The 14,296-nt window shown below is 43.7% G+C and overlaps 2 protein-coding genes across 2 annotated transcripts in view; one reads left to right on the top strand and one right to left on the bottom strand.

Annotated features, from left to right (window-relative positions):
• Window positions 1–14,296, bottom strand: part of mgab (MAX dimerization protein MGA b) — a 28,579-nt gene that overhangs the window by 13,107 nt on the left and 1,176 nt on the right. The window contains exons 2-9 of the mRNA XM_080791433.1: window positions 4,824–6,044; window positions 4,245–4,282; window positions 3,670–4,109; window positions 2,967–3,051; window positions 2,437–2,535; window positions 1,918–2,043; window positions 723–836; window positions 28–505 (exon numbers count right to left, since the gene is read on the bottom strand). Of these exons, the coding sequence (XP_080647559.1) occupies window positions 28–505; window positions 723–836; window positions 1,918–2,043; window positions 2,437–2,535; window positions 2,967–3,051; window positions 3,670–4,109; window positions 4,245–4,282; window positions 4,824–5,977 (2,534 nt within the window). The 5' untranslated portion in view covers window positions 5,978–6,044. The remainder of the gene's footprint in view (window positions 1–27; window positions 506–722; window positions 837–1,917; window positions 2,044–2,436; window positions 2,536–2,966; window positions 3,052–3,669; window positions 4,110–4,244; window positions 4,283–4,823; window positions 6,045–14,296) is intronic.
• The window catches only part of prpf39 (PRP39 pre-mRNA processing factor 39 homolog (yeast)), a 114,178-nt gene continuing 114,086 nt past the window's right edge, over window positions 14,205–14,296 (top strand). Inside the window, exon 1 of the mRNA XM_080791547.1 lies at window positions 14,205–14,219. The gene's annotated coding sequence lies outside the window, so the exon portion shown is untranslated. The remainder of the gene's footprint in view (window positions 14,220–14,296) is intronic.

The raw sequence follows: 14,296 nt of genomic DNA, 5'->3' as shown, positions 1-14,296 counted from the left end.
GACCCCCATTAAAGGACGTCCCATTACCTCTGTGAAGGAGGACTGACTTCTTGAAGAACTTTGGGCCGGCGGCCCCTTTTCGCAGCAGGCTTCTGCATCTGCACCGGGGTGAGGACAGTCCCCGAAGCCCACGTGGGTTTGGGAGCGATCCAGGCGGGTCTGGGAGCGATGGTCCTGGGTTTGGGCTTCTTCTCGGCCACGGGTGCGGGTTTGACGAGGGCATTATAAAGGAGGGGTTTGAAAGAGAGAGGGCAGGGACGGATGGCCCGGGGCAACGGCTTTGGCCTTGCTGAGGCGATGTTCTGAATCTGATGCTTCTTCAGCACACTGTCCAGGGTCTTCACGTAGCTGGTGCTGGAGGAGGGCAGCCGGTACGACACGCAGAGTTGTTCAGAGTTGGTGGAGAAGGCAGCGGCGCGCTCGCTGATCTGCTGAGCTTCATTCTCCAGATACTCATCCAGATCCAGCATGTTGCTACAGAAGGCAGACAGGTCCTTCTGTGACCCTGTTGGAGACGGGGAGAGAGAGAGAGATTATTATTTACCGACCAAAAAGTCATAGTAAGAATCATTTAGCCAAGTCAAAATGATGAAACAACCTAAGTCGTTGAGATTTTAATAAGGCTTCTTTTTTTTTAATAGGAATACGCATGCTAATCCTATAAATAGACAAAAAGGGAAAATCAATCAACAAGACGACGCTGAGAGGGGGGCAACTCTTACTGTCACGTTTGGGAGCAGATGATTCGTTCTCCTTAATGAACTTGTCTCGCCATCCTTTTATCTTCGTCAGGTCACTGGTCTTTCCCGTCCGCGAGACAAAAGACAATCCCCCAGCTGTCGGGGAAACGCATGCCGTTAACGCTCAGTGAACGGCTGCGATTCAAAACACTTCTGCCCCCCCCACTTCAGTCGATTTGAAGAAACCCCGCTTCACAATGGCTGCATACGCTGCTTCACAATATCATTGTTAAGTACCCCTACACTCACACTCCTCCTTTTTCCGTCTGCATGGCTGACTAGTAGAGCACTGGTTCTCAAAGTGGGGTCCGGGGACCCCCAAGGGTCCTTGAAGGAGTTCCAGGGGGTCCTGACTCCTGAGTGTACGAATGGAACCAAATGGACCCTGGCGGGTCCATTTGTACACTCTCAGATTTAAATTAACATTGATTTTACTGTATAAATTAGGGTCCCAGAGATAGAAATGCCATTAAAAGGGGGTCCGTAGCCTAATGCATGTCAAACTGAGGGTCCTTGAAATTAAAATGGTAGAGAATCACTGCTAGAGCTGTAAAAAAGTATTCTCTTAAGGGGGGCTCTGGCGTATCTTTTCAAATGGGGGTCTGCGGGCTAATAAGTGTCAATTTAGAGGTCCTTGATGTGAAAATGTTTGAGAACTACTGTAGTAGAGCACTACATTCATTGAGCTTCAGGAGTCTCATTGAAGTATTTGCTCATTAAAAGCTCACTGGCTGAATTCATTACAGCCGAAAAGAAATTGAAAGAAAAAAATATTCTACCACTGTTCCAATATAAATAAAATACCAAAGGTTTCTTACTAGTAAAATAGCAGTTAATGATATTATTGGCCAATTTTCCCTTGGGCCATCCGGTTTACAGCTCCGCATAAATTAGTGTGGAAATAATTGCGCAGTGAGGCATCCAACCTCCGTTAACACCACAAGTTAATTTGCCCTCTGTTGGTGTAATTACTGGGATAATGCCATTTGATTGACACAAATGTAAAACAGAGTCTCTTTCATCTAATATAACTGTAATAACAGCAGCGTGCTGAAAGCACAACATGGCTGCTACATATTTTTGCCCATATCTTGTGTCAGCAGCACCGTCAGTGCTATAATTACCGGGACATGATGCATTTGACTGGCAAACCATTCCAAAAAGCACACATACGTACCGATGGGACTGGGAACTGTAGTACCAGGCGATTCTGGGAGGACTGGAGGTGGCAGCGGCAGACGAACACCCAGGTACTGCAGGTCGATGATCTGGGCCGGGTCCAAGAGGCTCAGCTTGAGGCCCACTAGAGAGAAGGACAAACACAATAGTCAAAGGGGGTACATAAGCAAGCTATCTTATGCTAATATTGATCAACCATACGGATGGGAGATATAGGTTTATGTGTGTGTGTACATCATTATGACGGGAGTTCTTAACCCCCAGTTGTTTTCCTTTTTTTGCTTGTTTGTTTGGGGGAGACCGAAACTACACTGAAAATTCCAGTGTTAATCTGCGTGTGTGCAAAATGGAAACACACAGACTCATTTGGTTCCATTTTACACCGTCAGTGTATGTTATAGCACTCGTTCTATAACACTCACACAATGCATCCGGTTTGTCCAATGTCATTTGTGATGTCCATGTCAAATAAAACAAACATCACATAAACAGTTTGAAATTGTGAGACGCCACTCACCCTCCTGCAGAACAGGATGGATGACCTGCCTGTGCTTCAGAACCCGGAGGTCCTGCTGCAATGCCTCCTGCAGAGGATATATCTTGTCTCCGTCACCCCCTGGAACACACACACACACACACACACACACACACACACACACACGCTCTTTATTAGAAACGTTGTTTTGCTTTTTTACCCCTACCGGAGTTCTTCAGGGCCCTACACCATTTGTCCTTTTCTGATTTGTTGTGGGGGAAGGCTTTCGCTGAAAATAGCAGATCGACAAGCTCACAACGTGTTGCATTGTGAGCTTGTCGATCGACTGGTTCCAGCCATTTTCTGGGGTTTATGCGGTTGAAACTTTAACCCCAGCATCCGTATTTTCTGGGGACATTTCCGGTGACATTATGCAGATCGATAAGCACACAACGCGTTGCGAGTGAAAACAGAAATATACACTAGGCCCTGTGGGACTCTGCTCGACAATGTTTGGGGTTTAAGTAACAATTAAATACAATTTTTAAAGTTAAGATATCTACTTGACTCACCAGTACGTTGAGAGGTGAGAGACACTGGTGACACTGGTAATGAGCTACTGGTTGACATGCTGCCAACATGAATCCCCAAAGCTTCCTGTTGTGTGAGGGAAGAAAACACAATGATGCATTATGCACTTAACCCATTTTGACCTGAGATCAGATTCTAAAAATGTCTGTTTGAAAATGACAGTTTTCTGTTTCTATGTCAGTCGTTCTAAGATTTTTCAAAAATAGCAGACCTACAAGCTCATAGCGCGCCACTCGGTGGCACGCTATGAGCTTTCACACTGCACTCAAAGGTAGCTTTCTGCATGCCCAAAATAGGGAGGCCCGGTTGAAAGTGTTTTTTAAAAAAAAATTAACTTTTATCAGAATGAGGGGTAGAAGCGTTCTGGTTCACACTCACAGCAGCGATGTCTAACAATAACAAAATAACAATGTTATCACAAGGAAAGGAGCACCCCCCCCCCACATCTTTCTGTAAGCATACTTTTATAGCTTCTAGTATTGATGATTTATTGTATATATTTATATGTCTTGATGACCACAATGGAAACAAGCCCCCGGGGCATGTTGTGATTTATATATTCAGATGGGGGTCCACTGGTAAATACATATTGATTTGGGGGTCCTTGAAATTGAGAAGAAGAAGAAGAAGAAGAAGCATCAAATAACTATCTCTGAGGAACACTGGCTGCAGTTAATCATTTACCTTGCTGGTGAATGACACAAACAATAACCCCTCCACGTCGTCTAGTTCTGGTTGCATAGGATACGCCGGCAGCTGGCTGGCGGGCTTGGCTGGAGCGGGCTTGGCTGTCCCAGGTTTGGCTTTCCCCCCCCACCCCCTTGGCTGGTAGGTCCCCCATCGCCTCTTCTTGGACCGTCTTTTGGGCCGTTCGGGGGATTCGGGGGATTCAGGCGATTCAGGCGATGCCGACAAGTCGAAGGTGCTGTAGCGCTGTGGCTTAGGAGCTATCCTGGTGTAACGTCTCTTGGGGAGTTCGAAGACAAGTGGCTCAACACACTCGCCCGGTTCCAGAGGAAAGGGCCGATGTGGTGTCGATGTCAGCGAGGGATCCGGGCTGGGCTGTTCAGTGGCCATCTGGGCTCTCAGGTACTGGAGACTGCCGCCGTCATCACCGGTGTCGACTGTTATGTCAGGATCGCTCTCATCAGCCACTCTCCTCTTCTTGGCTTGCGTTTCAGCCTCCTCAGCCTCCTCCTCCTCCTCCTCCTCCTCTTCCTCCTCCTCCTCCTCCTCTTCCTCCTCCTCCTCCTCCTCACCGGAGAACGAAGCAGAGCTGGCATGCCTCATCTTCGCACTGTGAAACAGAAGATAAACACACGATGAAATGGAGTGTACAAATGGACCCAAAATGGTTCACGCCAACATATATGTGGAAATGAAGTCTCTTTTTAAAAGTGTCATTAGCATGGATTGTGCAGAATGTGAGTGCTGTGAGTTTTTCTTTAGCCAAATGAATCTGTAGCGTACCTATTCTGGGGAGAACATTCAGTGAACATAGCTGAACTGATTTATTTTCATAATAGACTAAATCGATTGGTCAGATTAACCACTTAAGCAATATTTCATACTATGTCCTGTAACGTAAGTCATCAACAGCTTTATGCAAAAATATTGAAATATCCGATCTACAAGCCCTCAACATGTCGCAATGCGTTGTGAGCTTATAGAACTGCTATTTTAAGTAAACTATATAGATAGATTTTTTTTGCTTATTTTTTATAATACGAGTAAATCGATTTGTTTGCACGTCTGCACCTCTGATTGTGAGCAAACAAGAAATAGCAATAACAAGTCAGCTAATTAAATATGAACCCACACAAAGCATTCCCACATACCCATGTTGCACGCATGTTGACCCAGCACTGGGACTGAAAGTTGTCCGATTTAGGGACTGGTCATCATCCATGGGCAGAACCTCCGACATGGGCTTGCTGAGGCCGAATGATTGCATGGCCTCCCTGAAGCCGTTGGCGAATGGATTATGAATAATTTTCAGCTGCGTGATCCTGAGGTTTTGATAAGTCGTCACAGAGTAGAACTCCGTCTGTGGAAAGGTGAAGGTCAAGCTCTCCGGTCCTTGGATGACAGGCTGGTTGGCCGTGGGACCCGTCCCTTTGGGGACGGGTATCACGTGCAGCCTGGGAATGTAGCGTTGCATAGAGTTTAGGATGATGTGTCCGGCGTCCACGTCGACAGTGCTGTTGGTCAGTTTGAGCTTGTGGAAGGACACCACGCCGCTCATCCACTGTGCCCCCGTGCCGGGGGAGTTGTGGTGAGCAAAAGCCCGGACTAAACCGCTGTTGGTATAGCTCCCGGCCACTCCGCCGACCTCCCATTTCTTGCCAGTGAAGCGATGGCGGTGCAGGTCGACCGGTGATATGGACATGACAAGGGAGTAGTGGCACTTGGGCTCCAAGCCAGACAGGCGGTATCGGCAGCAGGGGAACATGCGGCGGCCTTGCTTGGTGACGATCATCTCGGTCCCGCAGAGGTAAAACTCCTTCCATATACTGTCGTTATCCAGAGTCACGCAGATTCCTTTTAAGTCTAAAGAAGAGGGCAGGCTGTTCTCCGACACAGCAACCGGTGCCTCCGTGTTTTCAGACAAGGTAGACTGAGGTGTTGATGACGGCACGGTCTCCTCGTTGACCTCGCTCATTTCCGCACTCGCTAGGGAGTCTGACGCTGAGGCCATGTCCATGGTAGTGGGGCTGGTGTCCAGAACGCCATTGGTGAGCGTTGTCATGACTGTGGCAGGTTTGGCCGGGCTAGCTTCAGCGGGCGACAGCTGAGGCGGACTGCAGCTGCGATTGGCCATGGACGCAGCGTGGTTCTCAATCTCTTTTTCAGTGGAGGAGACGATGGGCTTCAAGGCGACTGGCAGGGGGACAGAGACTGAGGAGGGGACCACTTTCAGGGGATTCTCTGCCATGTCCTCTGCTGACACAACACCGCAGTCCATCTGTGGGGGTGAATGTACAGCGTCCATTGTGGAGGTTCAGGATCTCCGCTATGGTCTCCTTCTGCTAACTCTGCTCCTCCACTTCATTTACTATCTGAGAAAGATAAAAAGGTGAGAAGAATTTATCCAAAGTGCTAAATCCTGGTGGATCACATGTGATTTAGTCCTCCCTGACAGTAATGTCAGAAATATACAAAATATAAACCATAAAGTAATTCCAGTCTAAGATTATTGCCAGCTTGCATTATCGAACCCTACTGTTACTCGCAAGACGTAAAGAACGTAGAACAGAGTAATCACAGCCTGATGCTTTGTATCCATTTTCATTTTAAATTAGACACCGTTTTAAATGTACGTACATCAACCATCAACGTACATCAACCTGTGTGCTTAACCCATTCTGGGCGGCAACTAGGGATGTCAGTAACGGATAGTTTCCCAGCCGGTTAGCCGACAGGATTAACCGGGTCATTAACGGATAGTGGTTGATTTTTTTCTTTTTTTTAATAGGCTACCCCAAATGTAATATACATGTATAGGCTACATAATTAAAGTTGGTAGACGAATGGTATACATTTATTTATGCTCCTTTTTTAAAAGACAAACAAAAAAGCAACATTTAACAATATAAATAAATTGTTGTAGGCTTAATCATCAATAAACAACGCATCGCATCTGCATGATGCATGCATCTGCACGTCTACAGTACAGAGGTCCGCCTAGTCCAAAACATAAATAAATCCAGTCCAGATCTGAGCAACCTATACCTATAAAGCCACTGGACGCATGGGCTAAGCCTTTTTTTATTATTAAGGAAGATCAGCAAGCATGTCACCGTGTCACCCTCAAACATCGATAGCACATGGCTAACTTGATAGCCGTAAGCCGTGCCAGTGTGGGGAGACGGATAGGAGGAGGAAGCGTTGTGTTCATCTCGTCTCGCTGTCACTCGCTTACATTTCGACTACCGCAATGTCCGCAAAGCTACCCTTGTAGCCAACTAGCCATAACTACAACAGAGAACTTTGGGACATTGAGGGGGCAGAAAACCGAGCCCAAGCGCTGTTCATGCAGCCTGGAGTGTGACAAGCTGGGCGGCGCAAATAAGAAAAATTTTAGGCATGTGTGCAACATGACAACTGTTTTAAAGTATTGTACAGTGACAAGTACAGTCTCTGTAATGTTTATGTTGTACTATTACTAAAAACGATCTAAAATAAAGGGATTTAAGATCAGAACACGTATTTATTATTATGCAAATTAACCGTTAAAGCTGATAAAAATATCCGGATGTTTCTTAACGGTCGGCTAACCGGTTAGCCGGTTAACCCCTGACATCCCTAGCGGGAACCCATGTTGGTGCTTCAAGCATTATGTTATACTTTAGCTATTGAAAAACAGCAGAACGGTTTTTAACTCAAATCTTTGCTTGTTTTTTTTAAAAGCATTCTGGCCAAATCATGACTTGGCTCAACTTTGACAGCACTGGCAGCTGATATGAACAGCTTTTTGAGCATTGGAAAAGATTGCCATCAATACAAGGCTTTACTGCAGATCCACCCAGTCTCATTGTAGACACCGTATATCAATGTTATAGTAGAGCACTGAACACTGATAAAGAACAGAAATGAAGGATGTTGTGTTTTCTGATCACAGCTAATGGGTAGGTTGAAAACCTGCATCTCCCGTCCATCCGTCTGTTAGGTAGTCACCCTACACCTCCATATATGGTCACGCCTCGTGACATCACGCCTCCATATATGGTCACATCACACCTAGGGCTGTATTTTGCGTGTCTTAAGTACCAGGTCTTATTCCCTAACTTGAGTAAACTAAAGACCTGGAGGCGTGGTCAATGCCATTTGGCTATTCTGAGTGCCTAAAGAGCATTGATCACGCCTCCAGGTCTTTAGTTTACTCAAGTTAGGAAATAAGACCTGGTACTTAAGACACGCAAAATACAGCCCTATGTGTCACATCACGCCACTATATATGGCCATCTCCATATACGAAGATCACGACAACTGACCTCATCTAACCCTGGATGACCATACATGGAGAAGACTGGATCATCACCTAGATCTGCATACCGGTATATGAGGCCGGCCAACAACTCTACATCTGACCTCAAACCCTTAGAACGCCATATATGAAGCTGACCTGTTCTGACATTCCACATGTTGATCCTCCCCACCCTTCCTTCCTGTTCTGACATTCCATATGTTGATCTGACCTCATCATATATGGCCAGTACAGAATTAATTCCATAATATGTTGATCTGACCCCCCATGCCAAAGCGCCAGCACTCGCCCAGCAGTCTGCCGTCACCCAGGTGGATGTGTGCACTTCTCGCCCTCATACTGGTATATATATATATATATATATATATATATATATACACATATACATATACACACACACACACACACACACTGTATATCCTCTCAACATTGTTTGTGACTGAGATTTTGTGTCTTTGATGATAATTAGCATTAGTTTCATGAAATTAAATGTTGTAATAACACATTATGATGTATTGGGTATTCTGTATTTGGTTTTTTTCCTGCACCAAGCTTGAACTAAGCATAGCCATATCGAAGGTATGAATGACCTGATCCATTCTACAGTAAAAGGTGTGACATGCGTGTGTTTTATGATGCACTTTGCACTATCATGTGATCAAAGTGTATACAGTATTTTCAGAAGAACTGCATCTCTGCATGTATTACAACTAAGAGCATTCGCTTGTAACATCACTGGTGTGTATCTACCAATAAGTTGCACTTAAGGGAGTCACAGTGTGCAGACATCCTTTCATGTTTTCATAGCGGTTTTAAACGGTATTTGGATATGCATGACTGCTATGCATCATTCATTTGTGACACCGATGCACACAGAGCCCATCTCACTGTGCCTTGGTGGAAGTGAGATGCTGCATCAAATTTGGGACAACAGCAGGGTCACTGTGGAAGAAGAAAATGTGGCAGGTGTGCAAAGTTTAAACTTTTAGATTTGGAGCAAAACAGAGAATGGCCAGGGGTGCACGTAACTGTTGTGCAGGTGCACATTAGAGTTCTCATTAGGGCTGTCAGTTCACCTCTATAATCCAATTCGAATTTCATTGCTTAATTATTTGTAATTTTCGAAAATATTCGAATATTTACATTGTTTATTTTAGCTCATATTTAGCCTATAATAATACACGTGGCTGGCATGTCTTGTGAGTTTTGGGAAGGTCTGCCTGCTGTGGACAGTAAAATTAATCCTGAATTAACACGGGCAGACGCAACGATAAAGTCTATCATTCAAGCCAGCAACATGTTGATGCAAACAGACGTGTACAGTAGCTGCTCGGCCTGCTCCAAATGATATTAGCATTCGTCTGTGTCTGCCCGTGTAAACGCAGCATCGAGTGTGTTATTAAGGAGGACTCCTTGGCTTCTAACGATATGGACCAGAGTTAAATTAATGTTAGCTCCCATGCTAACTAGTTGCTACCCTCGTCAGAAACAACACCACAGATCGGGTGGAAGATGCTGATATCACTTTGCTTGTGCCCGTGGATGGGAAATGAGATTTAAAAGGCTATAGAAGCGTGGATGAAAGGCAAGCACAGATGTGCAATAAAGTTGCGTCGTGAGACTGTATTATGATTTTCGTTCTACCGGCGATTTCTGTCTGTGTAGTATACTAGTATCTATGTATGTGTTACAAGGGTTTGTGTGTCTGTGAATAAATGTGCTACTGTTTACAACAGCCAGTAAGCCCGCCCACCCTGTAGACTGTCTCTGATTGGCTTACCCTGAAATCTGGCCCTATGTTAGCCAATCAATGACGTCTTCTGCGACGTGACCGGACGTGCACCTTTTCACACGCAGTGGAAGCGGCCGGGGAGATTTCACAGTGGTAGAGTCGTTACTCAATACATTTAGTGAGCGGATGAAATAACATAAAACAAAATTAAAATATGAAATAGAATTAATAAATGATAAAAGCTCCATTCGAATGGCAATTTTAACTTTCGAATATATATATATTTTTTAATATTCGAATTTCTTTCATATTATGAAATTCGTTCTGACAGCCCTAGTTCTCATCGGGCTTGAAAATTAAGGCCCGGCCCTACCCAACCCTAACTGGGTCGACCCGAGTTAGAAAATTACCATAATGTTAGGCCCGAAAACCCGAAAAAGTTTGAGTGGGAGAGAAGAAATGCCACTATATGGCCATATATATTGGTTCAAATGTTATTGAGGCGAGTGTGAACGGACTAATCGCCGAAATAAAGGATTTATGTAAATCAAGTTAATTGGTTGATAATGTTCTATTTCCAACATTCTAATGGTTTCCAGCGATTTCCAGGGGTGAGTAAACATCTTTGAATCAAGTAGCAGCGATTCTCTGATGTGACGCAGTTAATATGTCCAATACTGTCCCGTTAACAAAGTGCAACTTTTTCATCATTCACCGTTGGCTAACGTTGTGCAACAGTCCCGAACAGAGCTATACAATATTATGACAACTGTCAACATGGCTATAATCTACTAGGCTACTGTAGGCTTATATAGTTTACATTAATCATTGCCTCTCAAACCCACGTACCACGCGTAATGTGTGTTGCCTAACCAAAAGAACAGACATACAAACAATCAACATGCCGCTCTATTGCGTGTTGCGCTACGATGGGGAAATTAAATTGCTGTACTGTACAGCATTACGATTTGGAAACCAAATAGCTGTAGCCTACAGTGAACTGTAACATTGCTTGGTCATCATGTTACGTGTATGAAGTGAACATTAACATTAGCGCTTTCATAGTTATATGGAGCATTTACCGTGGTGAGTGTTGACGTTGATTAGGTAGTCTAATTTAACTTATTCACCCAGCTGGGTTCAACGAGACAGCAGTGTCTCGTTAAGCCCCAACGTTTCCAAAACGAACTATTGCAGATGAATTGATGGTCGTATAGAACATTTAAGCATATAGCAAGTTCAACAACCACCGTTCTATTCTGTCACTTTTCTGGTGCGCTGCCACCGCCTCCTCCACCATGCAGTCCGGTCACATAGTATAGTAGCCTAAACTGTAAAAGTGAATCGCCAACATTCACCAGCTCAGCCCTTTTCATAAATACGCCCTTGCGTACCGCCGCCAGTACCAACATGTACTAGCTCTGGTGTCACCTACTACAAATATCTATCTACGTCCTGTAGACGTAGACTTAAAAATAAAACTAGTGTTGACTAATCATTACAAGTGGCTCTTATTTTGAAGAGGAAGAGGAAGTCTGTTTCTGTTGTAACCAAGCCGCTATGACAGTTGTTGAAAGTTATTATGTGGCTGCCTTTCAGAGCGCTAGTCTAACCAAGTAAACAAGAACCTACGTGGAGTAAACACAAGCTTTTAGCCATATTTACGATATGAAAACCATGCGTTTGTGACTTAAACAATGTACACACTTTGGCACACTAGGCAATCAGAACCACTAATGTGGCCTGCCCTACACCCAGGACCAGCATTGTTTTAACTTAAACTATTTAATGAGGGGAAGAGCTAATGGAACATAGTCACAGTTTGAGTAAATTAAAAGATTTGGTAAGCCTGAGATTTGTCACAGGACCAGAATATCATATTCAGGAGACTATCAAATATGCAGAATTGCAGATGTTCGTAAAACAGATTGCATATTAGTTTGAAATATATAAACTGCTGCCGTTTACCTGAAGTTGTCTAAATGTATTGACACAATATGTCCTTCTACATGTGATCGTAATACGAGTATACAGGAAAGGTAACCAACTAACCAAGATGAATAGTCATTATGTAAAAAGCCACATATGCACATCCGATAATCACAAACAATTTTCACATACTGACTAAACTACACTGACTGATATCCCTAACCCTACCACAGCTCTAATGTCTAAAAGATACTCAGCCAGTGTGTTAAGCTGTAGCACCAACTATGAGGCAACACAGAGCACAGCCGAGCGCTAGCACTGCAGCTGTACACATTTGTCTGCTGCCGACTTGTCAGTAACTGACAACTTCTTCTTGAGAACCACCAAGGAAATTAGGGGATCAAGGGGAACATAGCTGCACTTATTTCTCCTTACAGTCCTTGTGAACAAACTAATACTTGTCTCTAGAATCGGTTGAATGACAGCAGACCTGGAAATTGGGGAGAAGTTGGCTAGTTGCAATGATACCATTTGTATATTTACAAGTTGCTTGGCATAGACCTAGTGGTATGACCCTGATGAACAGATACACTGTAAAGTCCTATGTGTTATTTTGGACTAAAAGGCTTTCTTACCTTTATTTGTAGTTGTTATGTCCCCACCAAAGCGGTCCATGTGCTATTTCCCCTACCATAAGTCCTCAATGGGGCGTTGGGTTTTAGACAGCGCCAATTCACTTATTTCCATCGAAATAATTAGTAAAGTGTGCCGCTTGGGATACTATTTACATTATGAAGAGAGGATATATACAAAGAAATGATTTTCGAGCGATGGAAATAAGCGAATTAGCACTAAAACCCAACGAGGGCTTATGGTAGGGGAAATGGCCAATAATAAGTTTTTGCACAAAATAACACCTGGACCTCTTTGGTGGGGAAGTAACAACTACAAATAAAGGTAAGAAAGCCTTTACGATTGATTTGATTCTTTGTCATGTTTCCGAAGACGTCCAGCCCATTGACTTACAGGACACTTTTTACAGTTTACATAAACAAATTAAACAATGACAATAAACCGACATGACGGTTTGCAAACAAGGATACCTTTAATTCAACCCAGGGTGTATGAACGTACACATATGAACTACGAAGTCATCTCCCGTGGAGTTGTAGCCATGTCAATGATATAATGTCCTCACTACTAACAAAAAACACAAGATGGCAAGAATTTGAGTCGATTTGAAATCGTGGACCAAACATCCTCCCAACTTACAGGGCTTGATATTAATGGTTGCTTGGTTTCTCTCGGCAACCAGACAGAGTCAATTGGCAGCAACCATTTTGTTACCTCTGGTTGCCCCTGTCAAGTATTTTATTTTTGTATTTGTTAATACAGAACAGATTAAAACCCTACAAAACTGGAACACATGTTACTAGGTTCTAATAAGTTGCGTCTGATTAAAATGACTACTGCACAAAAGGACGTTTCAGCCACCTGGCGGTCACCTTCCACACACCTGCAGCCAGGCTGACCAGTGCAACAGAACCTGCCTGATATATATTGGTAATGGTCGAGTGTTCTATGGGGTATATTGATGAGAACAATGAATTAATTCATCAATAAATACATTAAAGGGCGACTTCACCCCTTTTGGAACCAGAGCTTATTTTAATGATGTTTGGGAGACAAGAAACACTTTCCTGTTGTGTTTTTTTGTATAGATATTTTAGTTATGACGCCATGTTCATGACCAAAAACCTATCATGCACATGGTCTCACTTCCTGGGCTACAAAGTCACACCTCCATGCAGCCTCCCCCTCTCCACAATGAGGGGAAGTGCACTAAAGCATTATGAGCATTGTAGGAATTCAGCAAACCAGTCAAACACACAGACACATGGTGCAAATTTCAATTTGTGCTACCGTTATGTACTACAAATACTATTAAAGGACCACTTCACCACTTTTCAACCTATCTTCATAATAGGATCTCACTAATAATCATGAAAGAAATGGCGCAATTCTTTTCTACTCAGTCTGTGTCTCATAGGAGGGCTGTGGGCAGTTCAGAAACCGTCCTCCAGTGACATCATCGATGGGGAATACAAGCTAATAGAAACTGCAGGCCTTCTAGTCCTGAAAAGTTGCAATGCGAAAATGGAAGCCATCGTTCTCACGATAATGAAAATCTAAACATTTTTGTACAAAATAATCTGCCTAATGATGTCAATGATGTCACTGGAGGGCGGTTTCTGAACTGCCCACAGCCGTCCTATGAGACAGACTGAGTAGAAAAAAATGGTGCCATTTTATCATGATTATTAGTGATGACCTATTATATGAAGATAGGTTGAAAAGTGGTGAAGTGGTCCTTTAACATTGAGTGACTGCAATTTCTTCCAGCAGTGAAATGTCTCTTAAGACCAGAGGACGATTCTACAAACGCCTTCTAAATCAGTAGCCTAGTCCTCACACTTTCAACATTTCTCAAATATAAAAAATAGCAGATGTACAAGCTTGCAGAGCCGCACGGCAATTTCTGAATAGCCAATGACACGGATGCTTTCCCAGTTCAAGTTGTAATGGGTCAAAACAAATCTGCATATCTCCATCGATGTTTGTAAATACATTCAGGCAGTTATTTGTGTATAAAGGTTGTTGTC

The sequence above is a fragment of the Protomyctophum bolini genome (genome assembly GCF_963924005.1).
Source record: "Protomyctophum bolini genome assembly, chromosome: 19".
Lineage (NCBI taxonomy): Eukaryota > Metazoa > Chordata > Actinopteri > Myctophiformes > Myctophidae > Protomyctophum > Protomyctophum bolini.
The sequence above is the reverse complement of the archived record's forward strand: the minus strand, read 5'-3'. Positions and strand labels throughout refer to the sequence as shown.